The sequence below is a fragment of the Bombina bombina genome, chromosome 6 (genome assembly GCF_027579735.1).
Source record: "Bombina bombina isolate aBomBom1 chromosome 6, aBomBom1.pri, whole genome shotgun sequence".
Lineage (NCBI taxonomy): Eukaryota > Metazoa > Chordata > Amphibia > Anura > Bombinatoridae > Bombina > Bombina bombina.
This window is the reverse complement of record NC_069504.1, coordinates 250,961,650-250,984,816: the sequence shown is the minus strand read 5'-3', so window position 1 is coordinate 250,984,816 and position 23,167 is coordinate 250,961,650. Positions and strand designations below refer to the sequence as shown.

Below are 23,167 nucleotides of genomic sequence, written 5' to 3'. Positions count from 1 at the left end.
ATTCTTTGGAGAGATTCTTACATTCTTTGGATGTAGTAAGAGCATTGAAATATTATGTTGAAGCTACTAAATATTTCAGGAAGACTTCTAGTCTATTTGTGATATTTTCTGGTTCTAGGAAAGGTCAGAAGGCTTCTGCTGTTTCCTTGGCTTCGTGGTTAAGGTTTTTGATTCATCTAGCTTATTTGGAGTTGGGTCAAGCCCCGTCTCAGAGAATTACAGCTCATTCTACTAGATCAGTCTCTACTTCATGGGCTTTTAAGAATGAAGCTTCAGTTGATCAGATTTGCAAAGCAGCAACTTGGTCTTCTTTGCATACATTTACTAAATTCTACCATTTTGATGTATTTGCTTCTTCCGAAGCAGTTTTTGGTAGAAAAGTTCTTCAGGCAGCTGTTTCAGTTTGATTCTTCTGCTTTTGATTTAAGTTTTTTCCTTTCATTTACGAGAATAAATTTATATTTTGGGTTGTGGATTAATTTTTTCAGCGGAAAATGGCTGCTTTTATTTTTTTGCCTCCCTCTTTCGTGACTCTTGCGTGGAGTCCCACATCTTGGGTATTGCTATCCCATACGTCACTAGCTCATGGACTCTTGCCAATTACATGAAAGAAAACATAATTTATGTAAGAACTTACCTGATAAATTCATGTCTTTCATATTGGCAAGAGTCCATGAGGCCCACCCCCTTTTTTATGGTGGTTATGATTTTTTTGTATAAAGCACAATTATTTCCAAATTCCTTTGTTAATGCTTTTTACTCCTTTCTTTATTACCCCACTACTTGGCTATTCATTAAACTGAATTGTGGATGTGGTGAGGGTATATTTATAGGCATTTTGAGGTTTGGGAAACTTTGCCCTTCCTGGCAGGATTGTATATCCCATACGTCACTAGCTCATGGACTCTTGCCAATATGAAAGAAATGAATTTATCAGGTACGTTCTTACATAAATTATGTTTTATGTGTATATACACACATATTAACACATAAATATATATATTTATAAATAACACACAGTTCCCCATAGGCAGCTATATAAAGGCACTTTTCAGTGTCGTTTTTTTTCTTACACCCCACACACTTTAATCCTAAAAACTGCTTAGTGCCATTTTTTAAAAAAAGCTAATTATTTACTTTCAAAACGGGACCTCACATGTTATTTTGGGGGTAATTTGGGGACATTTTAAAAATTGACCAGAGGTCTGACCTCTGGCTAATTTTTTGAGCGCTAATTGCTACCGCAAGCTCGATAAATTAGTGCTCCACTTGTTATCTGGCCCATTATTGGTTACATATTACTTCTTTTTAAATGTGTTCCACAATAAAACACAATTACAACTTTTTTTTTTATACACTTATATAGGTAATGTGGACAGAATTACCCTGCGAAAATTTTCATTTGCTCATTTGCTGTGCTATTCTAGAATCTGAAAAACAACAAATAATGGAGAAACATTATGGTTTTAATGAAATTCTTAAGGTACGTATTTGTATTTATTTTTTTACATTTTTGAGTACTTGAAAATTAGAAGCTGTGATTAGAATACAAAAGATAACGTCCAACAGTGTATCCTTTTCAATAATTGCTAGATTTCAATAATTATATTTCTTCTGGTGTAAAATAATTTCCTAAATAATTAGAATGAAGTTACGGATTTTTTAAGTAAAAAATAAAAAAATCAGAACAAAAGATTGTTTAATTAAATTATGCATTTTGTTATTCAGCTATAATTTAAAAATGTGCCTTCTGTGTTTACAAATGTTAAGAACTTTTGAATGGATAGGCATATTAAGGGCTAGAATATGAGTGGAGCGCTATTTTGCGCTTCCGTGCACGCTTTAACTTCTCTAAATGGAGTTGAAAGTAAAAGGTTTGCGCATGAGCAAAGCCCATCGCGCGCAAAAAGATAGACTTTGTGAAGAAGCAATTGCATTAAAGTATTCCCCCATAGACTACAATGGAGTGCACAAATTGAACAAGAAAACTAACACCCATACTCATGCGCTTACCCGATCGAGTTTATTCAAGTGTGCTAAACTTGACATGAATTATGAATATTTCACATTCCTATGTTCTTCACATACAGAAAATTTATTTTTTATTGTAAATACATATTTCTTTTTATATTTCTGTATATACCTATACCTGTTTATCGATTCCTATAGATATATAGGTATAGATATGTATTTTGAATTAACAGTATCATATATATATATATATATACACACACACACAGTTGTGCTCATAAGTTTACATACCCTGGCAGAGTTTATGATTTCACACAAAACTTTTCTTTCACTCATGGTTAGTGTTTGGCTGACAACAGAAACTACCCAAATGACCCTAATCAAAATTTTTCATAGTTAGTTGTAGTAGGTGGCGCAAAACAAGTTGCTATTCCCAATGTGTCTTACTGTAAATATGTGTGATAATATGTGGGCTCAATATATGTTAATGTTTTGATGAGTCCTAATTTTATATTCTCTTTTGGAAAAAAATGGATGTCGAAACTATTTAAGAAATAAATATGATCCTTTATTTGATTATGGTAAATTTACCCAATAGTAGTGATGCTAAAAGTACAGTTAAACAAAAATTATTACAATTCCTTCAAAGTTTAAAAAATGACACCGGTGTCTCTATGTATAAAAATGTACATAATATATAAAAAATAAATTAAATTAAAATAATAACGTTGAAATCTTATAATTTATACAGTTTTGGGTTTATCACAAGTTGTAATTTCTAACAGAATGTTTGTAGATACAATTTTATAGTGGATAAAACAATAGTTGCTGTATAGTTCATATAGGATACTTTGTTTCAAGTTCAGCTATGCAATTGAGATCTTATCTTAGGCAACTATATATCAAATGTAGAGGTATGTTGGTGCGATTTTTATCACACTATAATATAAGTATACAAATTAGATCCATCAGACTCAACATATAATAAATATAAAAACGACACCATAAATGAAAGAGACAACATTAAGTGAGCTAGAGAACATCCTTTTTAAAGAAATCAAACAAAAATTAGAACTAGCTTTTCTTAAAAAGTATATTAAAGAAAATATGGTCCCAAGGGGACTTAGGCTAAAAAAAGACTGTGCCTTCGAACTTAATGAAGAACATCAAAAAGAATGGTATGATATTCTAGAAACAGCTTCCAGCAAACTTATAAATGTAATCATAAAATCTAGAGAAGCCACCACACAAGACCTAGGGATAAAAATCCAAAAGTGTAAAGAAATACTAGATAAGACAACACTGAACGATACACTAAATTCAAAACAACAAGAAATAGCTAAAAAATTAGGCGATTTAAACAAAGATATTCTTGAAGTAAAATGGAGGAAATTCAACAGAGATTTAAGTGACTATAAGGGAACAGATAATCAAGACCCTGATAATAAATTCGAGAATCATAAACATCTATTCAGCAGTAGAAAACCAATGAATGATATAGAAGCATCAAACAACACAACATACCAAACTTCACGAAACGACCAAAGAGAAAGAATCACAAATAGAAACACTATGCAAAATAGGAATCCCAATGAGAGACAATATACTAACAACGATTACAATAGAAATAATAGAAACAATTTCAATAGACAACATGACACCAACAACTACTATAACAATTACAGAGATCACAAATCACATAATTATGAATATAGAAATAACCACGAATATAGGAATCAAGGACACTGGAGATATAATTATAATCACAATAGAAATTATGATTTGAAAAATAGAGAACAAAGACATTTCTCTACACACCACAACTATAAACATTTTAATGACAATCAACGAGACTATCAAAATCAAAACAATGATCAATATAGAAATGATGATTTTAGAAATGAAAGAGATTTCCACAAAAATTCACATAATCACAGCAATAGGCACTTTGATAAACACAGAGATATGTATAATAGACACAATGATGATAATATGCACACAAATTGGAGATACCAACACACAGAACAAAAAGATTGGGAAACACCAACTAACCACAGAGATAGGAATAACAGACACAACGAAGACAATATGCACACTAACTGGAGATATCAGCACACAGAACAAAAAGATTGGGAAACACCGACAAATCACCAGAGGAAAACACATTCACCTAGACACAAAGAATCACACAACCACCAGACTGAAAGAAATATTGAAACTAATAACAGATACATACAGTTCATTAACCCACGAAAATGATGATCACAGAACACCAGCAGTTCCAGCAAAAATACACAGTTCAAGGTTATCTTTTTTAGAAGAGGGCCCAATCCAAACCCACGACCCCCCAAAAGGCAAAAGAAGATTAGAGGACACAGAGGAAGAGGAGGTAGAACCAAAGAAAGCCACGAAAAAATCCAAATAGAACCAAAAGGCATTTTTAATCTCAGTAAAGTAGCTCTCAACAATGAACAGAAATCTGTATTAAGTAAAGGACTATCATTCACACCAACCAATAGAATCAACAAATTTGAGACTCTAATCCATGTCAACCAGTTCACAAGGAAACTAGCACTTAAAAAATATTTTCAAAAAAATCCTTTAGAAAGTACTATTAACTATACTTCCACATACATTCATACTAATCTCAAACAGAAATCTGATTTCAACCCCACACAAGAAAAAGGTAGTGCAATAGAAATATTCGGAAAAAAAGGTAAAAGAAGATATTGAAAAAATAGACGATAAAAAAGACTTAAAATGGAATCTAACCAAAAAAGAAAATTTAGTTTTAAAAGATCTAAAAGAGAACAAAGACATAACGATTAAACAAGCTGATAAAGGTGGGGGAGTGGTTATAATGGACACTGTACACTACCTTAATGAAGCATATAGATTATTGGGAGATGAGGCAACATATAAAAAATTGACTGGGAACCCCTTAGAATCCATGAAGAAAAACTTGGACAAAATGATACTTACAGCAAAAAACAAAGGTATTCTTAATAACCAAGAAAGTAGATTTCTAGAAATTGATCACCCAAGGACACCAGTCTTTTATTTCCTGCCCAAAATCCATAAAAGCATCACCAACCCCCCAGGCAGACCAATCATCTCAGGAATTGGTTCCCTAACATCTAACCTATCGCAATACACAGATTATTACCTACAGAAATATGTGAAATCTATACCATCACATCTCAAAGACACCAAACATTTTTTAAATCTAATAGAAAATTTAAAACGGGAAGATAACTACATCTTAGTCACGTGTGACGTGAGTTCTTTATACACTTGCATAGAACATCAGAAAGGTCTAGAGGCTACTCATTCCTATCTACTAAGAGATACAGAAATGTCAAAAGTACAGCAAGAATTCATATTAGACTGTATGGAGTTTATTCTTAAGAATAACTATTTTTCATTTAATGGGCATTACTATTTGCAAAAAAAGGGCACAGCCATGGGCACGAGATTCGCACCCAGTTACGCCAATTTGTTCGTAGGGCATTTTGAAGAACTTTTTTTTGTCCGGAACTCCGTGGGGTGGGAATCTCGTGCTCTACAAAAGGTTTATTGATGATATATTCATTATCTGGAAAGGTGATGAGGAACTACTAGAACAATTCATTTCAGATTTTAACACCAATGATTTCGGATTAATATTCACATATGAATATAACAAAGTAAAAATTAATTTTCTGGATATAGAAATATCTATAATAAATAATGAAATAACCACAACCACCTTTTTTAAAAAAGTCGATGCCAACAGCTATATTGATTTTAAAAGCTGCCATCATAATAAATGGAAAAGAAACATACCAAAAGGGCAATTCTCAAGAATCAGAAGAAACTGCACACACATCGCAGATTATGACTCACAAGCAGAGATCTTGCACAACAGATTTTTAGAGAAAGGATACCACCCCAAACAACTACTAGAAACCAACAAACTGGTTAGACAAATAGACAGGAGGTCACTACTAGAAGACAGCAATATGACTAACAAGGCAGGAAAAGATCCATATGACATTCCATTTATTACATCATTTTCTAGTCAACATAAACTAATTGAGAACATTGTAAAGAAACACTGGCACATAGCCAGAAGTGACCCCATAATAGGGAAAAGACTAAAATATTGCCCTGATGTTATATTCAGAAAGGCCACTAATTTAAAGAATATCTTAGCGCCAAGCGAATTTAAATCAAAAACAGGTCCCCAGCAATACAACTTAAACAATGAAAAACTATTAGGATTTTTTCCATGTCATGTATGCAAATCATGCAAATTTAGCACCAAAACCAAAAAGGTAAAATCTAATGTAACCCAGAAAGAACTGAAGATTAATGACACCATAAGATGCACTGACACCAACATAATCTATTTAATTCAGTGCTCATGTAAACTACAGTACCTAGGTCAAACGGGAAGGAAACTGAAAGAAAGAATAAGAGAACACATCAGATGCATAGAAAAAGAAAAAGATAATACCAGACTTTATGCCCACTTTAAAGAATTCCACAAAGGTAACCCAAATGACATGAAATTTTGGGGCATTAAGAAAATAAAGACAGATGGTAGAGGCGGAAATATGGAAAAAAAGCTACTATACCATGAAGCAGAATTGATTTTCAAAATGAAAACTCTACACCCAAAAGGCCTCAATAGCGAACTAGACCTCAATGCAATTCTATAAGATAAATATCACGAAAACACGCAAACACACCATTAAAACATATTTACTAAACATAATAAAACTACTCAAGAATATATATATATATATATCATAAAAAAAAATATATATATATATATATATATATATATATATATATATAGTTTTACAGTCTAAGGACACACCACTTGAAATTTAAACTAACACATAGGCCATTTTTATAAAGATTAAGATCATAAAAACCAAGCGATCACATTAACATACCAAGTTGATTAAATACAATAGAATTCTAAAATAAAATATATATATATTTGACAAAATTACCACTTAGTTTTACAGTCTAAGGACAAACAACTTGAAATTTTAAAATTCCTACAATAATTATAAAAATTCATACAAGAAGGCTAATCTGTCATCCGATAATAATAATATCCACAAAAACTAGAAAAGTATTGGTACAACACACTCATTGGATCATACAGCTCTTTACTATATTTTTACAATACCCACTATCTGGTTATTGTAGCCCACAGATAACAAATAGAAACATTCAATCTAGAGTCAAAAGATTCACTTAAATTTATATTCTCTTTTGGCCCATCTAACTTTTATTTCACTAATTTTTATTTCACTAATTTTTATTTCACAATTGGCTCCATTTTATGGTTAAAATATCCATACAACGATAAGTATAGACACGAAAACACGCAAACACACCATTAAAACATATTTACTAAACATAATAAAACTACTCAAGAAAATATATATATATATCATAAATAAATATATAGTTTTACAGTCTAAGGACACACCACTTGAAATTTAAACTAACACATAGGCCATTTTTTAAGATCATAAAAACCAAGCCATCACACTAACAAACCAAGTTGATTAAATACAATAGAATTCTAAAATAAAATATATATATATTTGACAAAATTTCAACTTAGTTTTACAGTCTAAGGACAAACAACTTGAAATTTTAAAATTCCTACAATAATTATAAAAATTCATACAAGAAGGCTAATCTCTCATCCGATAATACTAATATCCACAAAAACTAGAAAAGTATTGGTACAACACACTCATTGGATCATACAGCTCTTTACTATATTTTTACAATACCCACTATCTGGTTATTGTAGCCCACAGATAACAAATAGAAACATTCAAACTAGAGTCAAAAGATTCACTTAAATTTATATTCTCTTTTGGCCCATCTAACTTTTATTTCACTAAATTCTAATTTCACCATTGGCCCCGTTTTAACTATATTTTATGGTTAAAATATCCATACAACGATAAGTATAGACAAATTATTTCACTCTAATATTACGCTCTAATTACAGAAACCTTTTAAAAATATCCATGGTTTCATAAAGTGACTAAAATATACACTCTAAATGTAATTGACATTAAGATATATAATATCTTTCTCTATTTTAAAAGTAATCATATAAAATGTTTATCGCTACATAAAAACACACAACTATATTATAATTAAGACCCAAGGATACCTATGTTATATAATAAAACAGCATTTTATAATTGTTCCTGATTATTTTGATTTTATGTATATCAACAATTAGTGATTTATTGCTAAATTAGAGAGGCTTTAAATAGCCTTTGAATCCCCACATCTGGTATCTTGAAAAAGGCTGTCCAGCCGAAACATGTTGATACCGGAGCACACCTGCACAGGATTTGAGAAGACAAAGTGAATACCAGCTATACCCAGTTGAAATATTCAAGTTCCCACTGAGCGGCATATATTTAACCGCAAAGATCACATTGATAACTAGAAATCCTTTTTCTACTTATCCTACAAACTTTCTACTTATCCCAACAACCACATTTCAGCACCCAGATCGGTCACTGACCGACATCTAAGAAACCTGGGAACAACAGACCGGAAAGGCACGCAAAAATTCCACATCAGGAGGTTATCCAACAACCATACCATCGTGATCGGTCACTGACCGACAGACAAGCCACAGAAAAGAAAAACCGGAGATACTTAAAAAACATCAGCAAACGGTTAGCACTTAACCGTAACGAAGATCCCACCAAGAAACCCTTAAGAGCGCGATCGGGCACTGACCGACAAAGGATAAGGTAACTGAGCGGCCACGACAACTACCAGGGGCGGACTGAGACCAACCAGGGCCCCCGGGCAAAAGTGTGGCAGGGCCCCCCACACCTCCTCTTTGCTCCACCTCCCTACCTCCTCTGCCCCTCCCACCTCATATGCCGCTCCTCACCATGTTTTTAATTGCCATATAAAGAGACAATTTTTTCCTTGACGGGACAGTAAACACCAGAATTTATATTGTTTAAAAAGGTAGATAACCCCTTTATTACCCATTTCCCAGTTTTGCATAACCAACACAGTTATAATATACTTTTTACCTCTGTTATTACCTTGTATCTAAGCCTCTGCAAACTGCCCCCTTATTTCAGTTCTTTGGACAGACTTGCATTTTTAGAAAATCAGTGCTGACTCCTAGGAGCTTCACGTGCCTGAGCTCAATGTTATCTATAACAAACACATGAACTAATGCCCTCAAGCCCTGTCAAAATGCTTTCAGATTAGAGGCGGCCTTCAAGGTCTAAGAAATGAGCATATGAACCTCCTAGGTTTAGCTTTCAACTAAGAATTCCAAGAGAACAAAGCAAAATTGGTTATAAAAGTAAATTGGGAAGTTGTTTAAAATTACATGCCCTATTTAAATAATGAAAACAATTTTTAAACTTGACTGTCCCTTTAAATATTTTTAACACAAACTAAATATTGTAAATTAACACGTGTTTGTGCAAAAAAATTAAAATCCCCATGCCTATATGCACTAAAGTACGGAGCAGAAAGTAGTGAGGGACAGACAAGGGGTTAAAATCACAGATTGTCCAGTATATTGGTGAAGGACAGCTGGTGTCTGGTTTTGAGGAAACAAATAAAAAGAGCCTTTAACTTAGTCTGGGGCATGTGATGCTTGGTTGAATTTTTTTTTTTAAATAAGGGAGTTATATGGTGTTTTAAATGGACAAAAAGTAAAAATTAAACTATGATATTACAGATAGTGCATGTAATTGTATACAAAATGCCAATTTACTTCTGTTATCAAATTTGCTTCATTTTGTTGGTATCCTTTTGTTGACTAGTAACCCATGGTAGGCTCAGGGGCAGAAATGCACTATTGTGAGCTAGCTGAACATATTGGGTGAGCCAATGACAAGAGGCATATACTGTATGTGTATCCACCAATCACCAGCTAGCTCTCAGTAGTGTATTGATGCTCCTGAGCCTACCTAGGTATGATTTTAAAGATTTTAATATCACATATACAGAAACTATATCTGTATTTAACTCAAGTACTCATAGGTTACTTCATTTAATGGGTGCTGCAAGTCTATAGATTAAGCACTGATACTGTTAAAAATAACCTGGTCTGTGCTTGTATTGAGCTACAACATTTTGTTCTACAGTCTGGTCCCAATATTGTAGGAACTGTATCTTATTTCACACATAGTCTGATATCATGGTTACTATAAGGGGTTAGGCTTTCACAGTTATAATAAGACAAGCAAAACCTTAGAACTAATACAAAGTGAATCATGGAAATCTTAGTTACTATAAAGCACTTTATTATGAAGTCATTATGCCTAAAGTACAGAGGTGTTTACAGTAATAGAAATGTGTTCTGAGTTCCTCTGCTTAAATAAAATTGTTTAAAGTGGCTTAACATTTATGATTGATCCCAGGTGACCATTTATTTGATCACAGATGTGCACTTTAACATTTAGCTCTCCTCCTTGCATGCTGTCATTCACTCACACATGTAAGTTTTGCCGATATTCACACTCCCTTACAAATGCTGGGGACTCCCATAAAAAGCTCTGACTGTTGATTGGGAGAGCTGATAATGATAAGGGGATATTTATGACTTTTTCTCAGTACAGTGGCTAGAGGGTAGTGTAAACATCGGCAACTAGATGTGCTGCAGCCCCCATGCCTCTGAATTCCATCCTTGACTCCAGCAGCAGAAGGGGAGTTTGTGTGCACACGTACAATTTGACTGTTACTCTGCAAAAGCATTTAGCACAGAGAGTGTAACGCAGCTCAGCCTTCATCCCAGACCCACACACATTGAAATTATATGCCCTGGTTAAATGTGCTAGTGCTGTGCTCACAGGTGCTCTATCAAATGTAACTAGGACATATATTTTAATGTGTGGGGGTCTGGGATCTCTAAGCACAGGAGCTGCCATCCCATTGCTTATTTCTTACCCGGTTCCAGCTCTGTCTGCAGGCTGACACTGCACTCCTCACACAGTGGCCTCACTGCCTCTCTGAAATGCTGAATCTGATTCAAAACAGCAGCGGTATCTAGTAGCTGCTTAGCTCCACCTACTCTCAAACTCCTCTACAAAAGCCTGCGCGGGTAATATAATTTAAATATATCTTGCCCGTTGAGATTTAATTTATAGTCCTGGCTGAACCCCATAAACTCCCGCTCCCAGAGAAAAGCCACAGCCCAAAACAATAAATAAAAAATATGTAAAATAAATAAAATTAAAAAATAAATAAAAAACACATCAACTTAGTGCTGCATGATGCAACTCCCTGCAGGAATTGCGGGCCCTCTAACACATGCAGGGCCCTCGGGCATGGGCCGAATTGCCCGACTTGTCAGTCCGCCCCTGACAACTACCCAAACACTTATATAAAAGTGAATTTTCTCGCAGCAAACAGATAAGCCCACCTAATAAGAGGAAACCAAAGCGGCATTTATTTAACCACCAGCAGCTCATATAGAACTGCCACCAGCTTGATCTTGAAACTTAATCAAAACACTGGCATAGCGGCGTTTATTTAACCGCAATTATCTCACAAAAGTGATATCAAACAGATACACTTCAAGGTACTAATTTGTATACTTATATTATAGTGTGATAAAAATCGCACCAACATACCTCTACATTTGATATATAGTTGCCTAAGATAAGATCTCAATTGCATAGCTGAACTTGAAACAAAGTATCCTATATGAACTATACAGCAACTATTGTTTTATCCACTATAAAATTGTATCTACAAACATTCTGTTAGAAATTACAACTTGTGATAAACCCAAAACTGTATAAATTATAAGATTTCAACGTTATTATTTTAATTTAATTTATTTTTTATATATTATGTACATTTTTATACATAGAGACACCGGTGTCATTTTTTAAACTTTGAAGGAATTGTAATAATTTTTGTTTAACTGTACTTTTAGCATCACTACTATTGGGTAAATTTACCATAATCAAATAAAGGATCATATTTATTTCTTAAATAGTTTCGACATCCATTTTTTTCCAAAAGAGAATATAAAATTAGGACTCATCAAAACATTAACATATATTGAGCCCACATATTATCACACATATTTACAGTAAGACACATTGGGAATAGCAACTTGTTTTGCGCCACCTACTACAACTAACTATAACTCTTTAAACTTTGGGATAAAGTTTACTTCAGGTGTGCTAGATTCCCCACCAGCTAGACAGTCTAAACCTACCAAACATTCAAAATTTTTCATACCCTGGTGATTTTGACCCGATAACATGCACACATGTTGACACAAAGGGGTTTGAATGGCTATTAAAGGTAACCATCCTCACCTGTAATCTGTTTGCTTGTTATTAGTGTGTGTGTATAAAAGGTCAATGAGTTTCTGGACTCCTGACAGACCCTTGCATCTTTCATCCAGTGCTGCACTGACGTTTCTGGATTCTGAGTCATGGGGAAAGAAAAAGAATTGTCAAAGGATCTGTGGGAAAAAGGTAGTTGAACTGTATAAAACAGGAAAGGTATATAAAAAGATATCCAAGGAATTGAGAATGCAAATCAGCAGTGTTCAAACTCTAATAAAGAAGTGGAAAATGAGGCGTTCTGTTTGATAACATACTGCATTCATCTTGCCATCAATTCTGACCAAATTTCCTGTGCCGTAGCTCAGAAATCCCCAACACATAAGCGATCAACCTCCGTATTTCACAGTAGGAATGGTGTACCTTTCATCATAGGTCTTGTTGACTCCTCCCCAAATGTAGCGTTTATGGTTGGGGCCAGAATCGGCAGTGCAGCACTGGATGAAAGATGCAAGGGTCTGTCAGGAGTCCAGAAAGTCATTGACCTTTTATACACACACACTAATTACAAGCAAACAGATCACAGGTCAGGCCAAAATCACCAGGGTATGTAAACTTTTGATCAGGGTCATTTGGGTAGTTTCTGTTATCATTATGATTTAAAAAGAGTAAACACAGTTGTTTGATAATAAATTGCTTCAGCCAAACACTAACCATGAGTGAAAGAAAAGTTTTTGTGTTATCATTCACATTCACTGAAAAATGGCCAATAAATCATAAATTCTACCAGGGTATGTAAACTTATGAGCACAACTGTGTGTGTGTATATATATATATATATATATATATATATATATACATACAGGTAGCCCTCAGTTTACGCCGGGGTTAGGTTCCAGAAGGAATGGTTGTAAATCGAAACTGTTGTAAATTGAAACCCAGTTTATAATGTAAGTCAATAGGAAGTGAGGGAGATAGGTTCCAGGCCCCTCTCAAAATTGTCATAAGTAACACCTAATACATTTATTTTTAAAGCTTTGAAATGAAGACTTTATATGCTAAACAGTATTATAAACCTAATAAAATAATCACACAACACAGAATATATAATTAAACTAAGTTAAATGAACAAAAAACATTTGCTAAACAGCATTATAAACCTAATAAAATAATCACACAACATAGACTTCACTTGCATTTTTCTGCAAACAGTTCTTTCTATGCATTCCAATCTGGACTGATTTATAGACAGGAAGATCTTGTTCCTTTGAAATCTGCTTGATAGCTCAGGTCTGGTTAAACTGATTAATTTCCGCTTGCTTGGCTTTGCTGCAACACAAGCGGACAGCTCCACCTACTGGCTATTTTCATAAATGCACTGCTTCTCAATGCTTTTCAATAGCAGTCACATGACTGGAAAAAAGGTTGTTATTCTGAAACGGTGTAAATTGAACCGTTGTAAAATGAGGGCCACCTGTATATATATACAGTTGTGCTCATAAGTTTACATACCCTGGCAGAATTTATGATTTCTTGGCCATTTTTCAGAGAATATGAATAACACAAAAACTTTTCTTTCACTCATGGTTAGTGTTTGGCTGAAGCCATTTATTATCAATAAACTGTGTTTATTCTTTTTTTAATCATAATGGCAACAGAAACTACCCAAATGACACTGATCAAATGTTTACATACCCTGGTGATTTTGGCCTGATAATATGCACACAAGTTGACACAAAGGGGTTTGAATGGCTATTAAAGGTAACCATCCTCACCTATGATCTGTTTGCTTGTAATTTGTGTGTGTGCATAAAAGGTCAATGAGTTTCTGGACTCCTGACAGACCCTTGCATCTTTCATCCAGTGCTGCACTGACATTTCTGGATTCTGAGTCATGGGGAAAGAAAAAGAATTGTCAAAGGATCTGTGGGGAAAAAGGTAGTTGAACTGTATAAAACAGGAAAGGGATATAAAAATATATCCAAGGAATTGAGAATGCAAATCAGCAGTGTTCAAACTCTAATAAAGAAGTGGAAAATGAAGCGTTCTGTTTGATAACATACTGCATTCATCTTGTCATCAATTCTGACCAAATTTCCTGTGCCGTAGCTCAGAAATCCCCAAAACATAAGCAATCCACTTCCGTATTTAACAGTAGGAATGGTGTACCTTTCATCATAGGCTTTGTTGACTCCTCCCCAAATGTAGCATTTATGGTTGGGGCCAAAAAGCTAAATTTTGGTCTCATCACTCCAAATGACTTGGTGCCAGAAGGTTTAAGGCTTAAGGCTGGTCTCTGTGCTGTTTGGCATATTGTAAGCGGGATACTTTGTGGCATTTGCGTAGTAATAGCTTTCTTCTGCTGACTCGACCATGCAGCCCATCTTTCTTCAAGTGCCTCCTTATTGTGCATCTTGAAACAGCCACACCACATGTCCTGTATTTCACCTGGCAGTTGTGGCTGAAATTTTAGTTGGTCTACCTGACCGTGGTTTAGTTTCAACAGAACCCCTCATTTTCCACTTCTTTATTAGAGTTTGAACACTGCTGATTTGCATTCTCAATTACAGATGGCCTTCGTTTTACAACGGTTCAATTTACACCGTTTCAGAATAACAACCTTTTTTCCCAGTCATGTGACTGCTATTGAAAAGCATTGAGAAGCAGTGCATTTATTAAAATAGCCAGTAGGTGGAGCTGTTAGCTTCTGTTGCAGCAAAGCCAAGCAAGCTGAAATTAATCAGTTTAACCAGAACTGAGCTATCGAGCAGATTTCAAAGGAACTATATCTTTCTGTCTATAAATCAGTCCAGATTGGAATGCATAGAAAGAACTGTTTGCAGAAAAATGCAAGTGAAGTCTGTGTTGTGTGATTATTTTATTAGGTTTATAATGCTGTTTAGCAAATTTTTTTGTTCATTTAACTTAGTTTAATTATATATTCTGTGTTGTGTGATTATTTTATTAGGTTTATAATGCTGTTTAGCATTTAAAGTCTTCATTTCAAAGCTTTAAAAATAATGTATTAGGTGTTACTTATGACAATTTTGAGAGGGGCTTGGAACCTATCTCCCTCACTTCCCATTGACTTACATTATAAACTCGGTTTCAATTTACAACCATTCCTTCTGGAACCTAACCCCAGCGTAAACTGAGGGCTACCTTTTCCCCCAGATCCTTTGACAATTCTTTTGCTTTCCCCATGATTCAGAATCCAGAATCGACAGTGCAGCACTGGATGAAAGATGCAAGGGTCTGTCAGGAGTCCAGAAACTCATTGACCTTTTATACACACACACTAATTTCAAGAAAACAGATCACAGGTCAGGCCAAAATCACCAGGGTATGTAAACTTTTGATCAGGGTCATTTGGGTTGTTTCTGTTATCATTATGATTTAAAAAGAGTAAACACAGTTGATTGATAATAAATTGCTTCAGCCAAACACTAACCATGAGTGAAAGAAAAGTTTTTGTGTTATTATTCATATTCACTGAAAAATGGCCAATAAATCATAAATTCTACTAGGGTATGTAAACTTATGAGCACAACTGTGTGTATGTGTGTGTATATATATATATATATATATATATATATATATATATATATATATATATATATATATATATATATATATATATATATATATACAGTTGTGCTCATAAGTTTACATACCCTGTCAGAATTTATTATTTCTTGGCCATTTTTCAGAGAATATGAATGATAACACAAAAAAATTTCTTTCACTCATGGTTAGTGTTTGGCTGAAGCCATTTATTATCAATAAACTGTGTTTATTCTTTTTTAATCATAATGACAACAGAAACTACCCATCCATCCTCACCTGTGATCTGTTTGCTTGTAATTTGTGTGTGTGTATAAAAGGTCAATGAGTTTCTGGACTCCTGACAGACCCTTGCATCTTTCATCCAGTGCTGCACTGACATTTCTGGATTCTGAGTCATGGGGAAAGAAAAAGAATTGTCAATGGATCTCTGGGAAAGAGGTAGTTGAACTGTATAAAACAGGAAAGGGATATAAAAAGATATCCAAGATATTGAGAATGCAAAACAGCAGTGTTCAAACGCTAATCAAGAAGTGGAAAATGAGGCGCTCTGTTTGATAACATACTGCATTCATCTTGCCATCAATTCTGACCAGATTTCCTGTGCCTTTGTAGCTCACACATCCCCCAAAACATCAGCTATCCACCTCCGTGTTTCACAGTAGGAATAGTGTACCTTTCATCATAGGCCTTGTTGACTCCTCTCCATATGTAGCGTCTATGGTTGTGGCCAAAAAGCTCAATTTTGGTCTCATCACTCCAAATGACTTTGTGCCAGAAGGTTTGAGGCTTGTCTCTGTGCTGTTTGGCATATTGTAAGCATAGTAATGGCTTTCTTCTGGCGACTCGACCATGCAGCCCATCTTTCTTCAAGTGCCTCCTTATTGTGCATCTTGAAACAGCCACACCACATGTCCTGTATTTCTCCTGAAGTTATTTGTGGGTTTGTCTTTGCATCCCAAACAATTTTCCTAGCAGTTGTGGCTGAAATTTTAGTTGGTCTACCTGACCGTGGTTTGGTTTCAACAGAACCCCTCATTTTCCACTTCTTTATTAGAGTTTGAACACTGCTGATTTGCATTCTCAATTCCTTGAATATCTTTTATATCCCTTACCTGTTTTATACAGTTCAACTACCTTTTCCCACAGATCCTTTGACAATTCTTTTGCTTTCCCCATGACTCAAAATCCAGAATTGTCAGTGCAGCACAGGATGAAAGATGCAAGGGTCTGTCAGGAATCTAGAAACTCATTGACCTTTTATACACACACACTAATTACAAGAAAACAGATCACAGATGAGGATGGTTACCTTTAATAGCCATTCAAACCCCTTTGTGTCAACTTGTGTGCATGTTATCAGGCCAAAATCACCATGGTATGTAAACTTTTGATCAGGGACATTTGGGTTGTTTCTGTTGTCATTATGAATTAGAAAGAGTAAACACAGTTGATTGATAATAAATGGCTTCAGCCAAACACTAACCATGAGTGAAAGAAAAGTTTTTGTGTTATCATTCATATTCTCTGAAAAATGGCCAAGAAATCATAAATTCTGCCAGGGTATGTAAACTTATGAGCACAACTGTATGTGTATAGATATGTGTATATATATTTAATAATAAAAAGTTCATTATTTTCTATGTGAAGAACATAGGAATAAAAATAAGTGTAATGCGCTTTAGAGTTCGCAACTTAGGACTAACCCGGTCAGGTTACAGCTCATAAAGAATTGAGATCTTTAATGCGCGCTATTGAAATATTAAATATAAACTGTTAAAAAATTATTATCCATTCTGTAAAATATTCTAAATAATTCATAGACTATATATATATATATATATATATATATATATATATTACAGTATGTATAATAATTTTTATTAAGATTTTAAATCATTTATATTTAATATTTCAATTAAGCACATTGAAGATAGCAATCCTTCATGTGTGCTAACCCGACCTCGTTAGTCCTATATTGTGAAGCCCAATACGCGTTACGCATATTTTACATTCCTATGTTCTTCACATAGAAAATAATGTACTTATGTTAATATATATATATATATATATATATATATATATACTGTTAATGTAAAATATATATATATAATGTACACACACACTCACCAGCCACTTTATTAGGTACACCTTGCTAGTACAAGTTTGGACCCCCTTTTGCCTTCAGAACTGCCTTAATTCTTCATGGCATAGATTCAACAAGGTGTTGGAAACATTCCTCTGACATTTTGGTCCATATTGACATTGACATGATAGTATCACGCATTTGCTGCAGATTTGTCAGCTGCACATCCATGATGTGAATCTCCCGTTCCACCACACCCAAAGGTATGGATTGAGATCTTGTGACTGTGGAGGCCATTGGTGCACAGTGAACTCATAGTCATGTTCAAGAAACCAGTTTGAGATGATTTGAGCTTTGTTATATGGTGCATTAGCCTGCTGGAAGTAGCCATCAGAAGATGGGTACACTGTAGTTATAAAGGGATGTACATGGTCAGCAACATTACTCAGGTAGAGTGTGGCAAGTGTGATGCTCAATTGGTACTAAGGGGCTTAAAGTGTGCTAAAAATATCTCTCACACCATTACACCACCACCACCAGTCTTAACCGTTGATACAAGGCATGATGGATCCGTGCTTTCATGTTGTTTACGCCAAATTCTGACCCTAACATCTGAATGTCACATCTGAAATCGAGACTCATCAGACACTCATCAGGCACCCAGTGTGGTCTTCTGCTGCTGTAGCCCATCTGCTTCAAGGCTCAACGTGTTGTGTGTTCAGAGATTGTATTCTGCATACCTTGGTGGTAATGAGTGGTTATTTGATTTACTGTTGCCTTTCTCATCTCAAACCAGTCTACCCATTCTCCTCTGATCTCTGACATCAACAAGGCATTTTCATCCACACAACCGCCGCTCAGTTGATATTTTCTCTTTTTCGGGCCATTCTCTGTAAACCCCTAGAGATGGTTGTGCGTGAAAATCCCAGTAGATCAGCAGTTTTTTAAATAATCAGCCCAGACCGTCTGGCACCAACAACCATGCCACGTTCAAAGTCACTTAAATCCCCTTTCTTCCCCATTCTGATGCTCATTTTGAATGTTAAATATGTACAGTACATATACAGTAAATCAAATAGTTAAATACATCTGTGTACATATATGTATATACAGTATATATACTGTATATACAGTATATATACTGTGTATATATATATATACACTAAAGCCCTTTGCAGTACCTTATACCATATATCTTTGAGTCCTTACAACATTTTTTATTAATTTTTTTTAAACAAATTTCCTTCTTAAAGGGACACTGAACCCAAATTGTTTATTTTGTGATTCAGATAGAGCAAGCAATTTTAAGTAGCTTTCTAATTTACTCCTATTATCAATTTTACTTCGTTCTCTTGCTATCTTTATTTTAAAAAGAATGCATCTAAGCTTTTTCTTTTTTTTTTGGTTAAGTACTCTGGACAGCACTTTTTTTATTGGTGGATCAATTTATACACCAATCAACAAGAACAACCAAGGTTGTTCACCAAAAAAGGGCCGGCATCTAAACTTACATTCTTGCATTTCAAATAAAGATACCAAGAGAATAAAGAACATTCGATAATAGGAGTAATTTAGGAATATCTGAATCACGAAAGAAAAAATTTGGGTTCAGTGTCCCTTTAATACAGGGAGAGTCCACAGCGGCATTTATTACTTGTGGGCAATACTGAACCTGGCCACCAGGAGGCGGCAAAGACACCCCAGCCAAAGGCTTAAATACCTCCCACACTTCCTTCATCCCCCCAGTCATTCTTTGCCTTTCTTCATAGGAGGTTGGCAGAGAAGTGTCAGAAGATTTCGGAGTAGTTCCTTAGGAATTATTTTCCGTATGCCGCAACAGGGTGTTCTCATCAACCAATGTTGAGATGTTAGAGACCACTGAGCCGTCCGCCTCTGAGGATTCCTCGTCCCGTGAGGTGCGTTTCCTAGACTCTTATGTTCCTACACATGCCGTTTCCCCGGGTACCGCTGCTCCTTCATCTGAAGGGGGCTTTTTTCCACCAGCGGTTACTGTGCAGTTCCGCATGGCCATCTCTACGGCCTTAGCAATTTTGCCTCTTCCTGCTACGTGCAAGCAAAGGGTTAATCCATGCACTCCTGCCCAACGACCGTTGTGCAAATTGACGATTGTATCTGATCAGTCATCTGGGGATACGGTTCCCTCTGAGGCTTCAGAGGTAGGACCTCCAGGGTCGGAGTATGATGATTTGATTCCTCAGACTGAAGAGGATTTAGCATTTAGATTTAGAATGGCACGCCTACGTTTACATCTGAGAGAAGTTTTGGCGATGTTAGAGAATCCTAGTACTGAACCGTTAGTCGAATCTCAGTCCTCTAAATCAGATAGCAATCTTGACTAGGCGAATGGGAGGGATGAAGATCCTATTCCTTCTCGTCCTGTGGAAGCAACTAAGACGGTTGTATATATATATACTTTTGTTTTTATTTTTTGCTACAGTCCCACTTCCGAGCTCTATGGGGGGTTTGTGTCATATTATTATTATTATTCTTTATTTATAAAGCGCCAACAGATTCCGCAGCGCTGTTCATAGGTAACAAAGATAAAAGGACAGTACAATAACTGACGGGCAGGACCTGTTTTTGCACACCCTTCTTGGCTATCACTTTTGTGCGCTTGCTTAATTTCTTTTTCTATTCCGTTTCGGATAGTTATTTGTTTAGAGCTCTTGGTCATTGTGGAAACTCTTTTTAGGAAGACATTTCGTCCTATGGGAAATTAGATTCTGAAGACTTCCTGTGGAAGCATCTAGGTCTTAGTTCGGGGTGATGGTTCCCTCAATGTTTTCGAGACGAATTTAAGCCATGGAATTTATATTTCTTTATTTGGTTTAATCTCAGTTTTCCAGCATAAGCTGGAACTTCAGAATTTTCTGTTTAGTGCTTGAGTTGCTCTGGCGGATATGGCAGTTAAGTCTACTCTTTCCTTCTTCTCGAGAGAGTTATTTCTAGCTATTCTGGTCCAGGCAGAGCAGGTCCATATATCCTAAATAAGAGGCAGGACCTTTTTTAGGTACTATGTTGGATGGGTGCTTGTTTCTGGATCATATCGGATCCAGGGTTCCTAGAGGCCAGAGTTAGGCTTCACATCCTGCCTTTCTGGGCTGTTTCCCTTGTCTTGAATTTGTCTTTTGGCAGAGAGAGGGAAGCTTCTCAGGTAACTTTTTGAGTCATTGTCCTGGTACCTATCTGTCAGGTCCTTTCTGTTACACTGTACCTTTAACTTAGCCACTCCTCTTGTGGGTATTTAAGCCTCCTCCTACCAAAGGTTATTGCTGGGTTAATTTGGTTTATTGTAGTACAGCCGTGCTACTAGCAGTTTCAAGTTTCTAGCCTGCCTGATTTTCCTCCGTTCCAGGAGTAAAGTATTTTTCGCTTTTCCTCTCAACCAATCGTGCCTGAAGCACGCAACCGCATCTCAGCTGATTCCTGTGTTCAGTCTCACAGCCGCAGACGTCATCGGCACTTGCCGCAGCTGCACCAACCGCTCCTCACTTCTCAATGTCGGAGGAAGCTCTTCCCGACTGCTCATTCCCATCAACTTGCGGGGAAAACACCGGACCACCTCAGAATCACACTTGTCTGTACCAGGTCATATATAACCTGTATATTTGAACTGCCGCTCCTTTCTGCTACAATCTAGCTGAATATATATAACTTGTATAACGAACTGCTGCCACTCACTGCCACTGTTATGCTGTATAATTACTACCTTATTATGGCTGTTTCTATTCAGTGAATACTGGTTCATATGTTGTTGCTGATTCTGTCCTTATTGTAATATTCTGCCAGAGTCCTTGATTCAGTCACTGTATATCCGGTGTACTTAGATGCCTCTGGCTAAATTATGACATTCTGATAACTGTTGCTGCAATCTGCTAGCTGTTATCTAGACTGCCACAACTCCTGTATTTACATACAAACTCTTTGTGAGCTCTCTAGGTAGCCGTATTGCAATCAGGATTGTTTTGATATATAATCATAAGTTTATCCTTGACACTATCGCAATGTGTGACTATGTTCATAACACGGTTGTTTTATGGTCCAATAAGGGGAGGGGTCTCCCGTCCTATTTGGGCTCTATGGTATTTAAGCAGAGCTTATTATGTCTCCTTTCTTTCATGTAAGTGGTAAGAGTCCATAAGCTAGTGACGTATGGAATATACATTCTTACCAGGAGGGGGCAAAGTTTCCCAAACCTCAAAATGCCGAAAAAAATACAACCCCACCTCACTCATACCTCAGTTTTACAAACTTTGCCTTTGTTGGAGGATGGTGAAGCAAGTCGTGCTTGATTTTCTTCTGTGAAAGGCGCTTCTAAGCATTTTGAAGCCCAATTCCTCTAAAAGTACAGTGTTTGTCTGAGGGATGTGAAGGGAGTATTGCCTGATGATGCCATGTTTTCACCTATGGGAAATCTCTGCTAAGGCTCTCTGTAAATTCAGTTGTGGGGATTCATCTGCCACCTCCCTTTACAGATCAACATTATACTCCTCTACCATTACCTCTGCTGATATGTTTCAGTACTGGTTTGGCTGTCTGCTATATGTGGATGGGTGTCTTCAGGTAAGTATATATTATTTTTTAAGACACTCTCAGCTATGTTTGGCACTTTATATTTTAAAGTTTTAATATATATTTCATATATTTGCCATGAGTCAGGTCTATGTTTATTTCCCTTTGCAGTCTAACAGTTTCAGCATGTAAATTATGTTTTTGGGAGAAATTTTGTAATTTTTTTCTTACCTGGGGTTCCGCTAGTTGTAACTTCGGACTTGTTTTTTCAAATTTCCGTGGGGAAATTAGGTTAGCGATGGCACAAAATGCTTCTATTTATTGCTTCATTCTTGGTGTGAATATTTTTGGCGCGGAGGTTGCATTTGTTGTAATGCGAGTCACCTCTTTCTTGCGACTTTGTTGACGCAAATTTTTTTGACGCAAAGTCGCGCTTGTTATGACGCAAGTCGTGTCATTTCTTGTTAACTTTGGCGGCAAAAGTTTTTTTTCTCTGCATTTGCGTCATCTTTGTTAGCGTCATTATTGGCGCCAAAAAATGTGTTATATTAAGTCTCTTCCTCTTTTGCTCTCTGATCTCATTTGTTTACACAGGGCTATGATGTTAGCTTTTTTATTTTATTTTCATTTAAGTATTTTAGCATAAGAATTTTTTTCCATTCCTGAAACTGCTATTTTGAGGAAATTGGATATT

The 23,167-nt window shown here is 35.7% G+C and overlaps 1 protein-coding gene across 1 annotated transcript in view; it reads left to right on the top strand.

Annotated features, from left to right (window-relative positions):
* Positions 1-23,167, top strand: part of TBC1D15 (TBC1 domain family member 15) — a 903,088-nt gene that overhangs the window by 765,647 nt on the left and 114,274 nt on the right. Inside the window, exons 17-18 of the mRNA XM_053719215.1 lie at positions 1,367-1,483; positions 15,502-15,633. Of these exons, the coding sequence (XP_053575190.1) occupies positions 1,367-1,483; positions 15,502-15,633 (249 nt within the window). The remainder of the gene's footprint in view (positions 1-1,366; positions 1,484-15,501; positions 15,634-23,167) is intronic.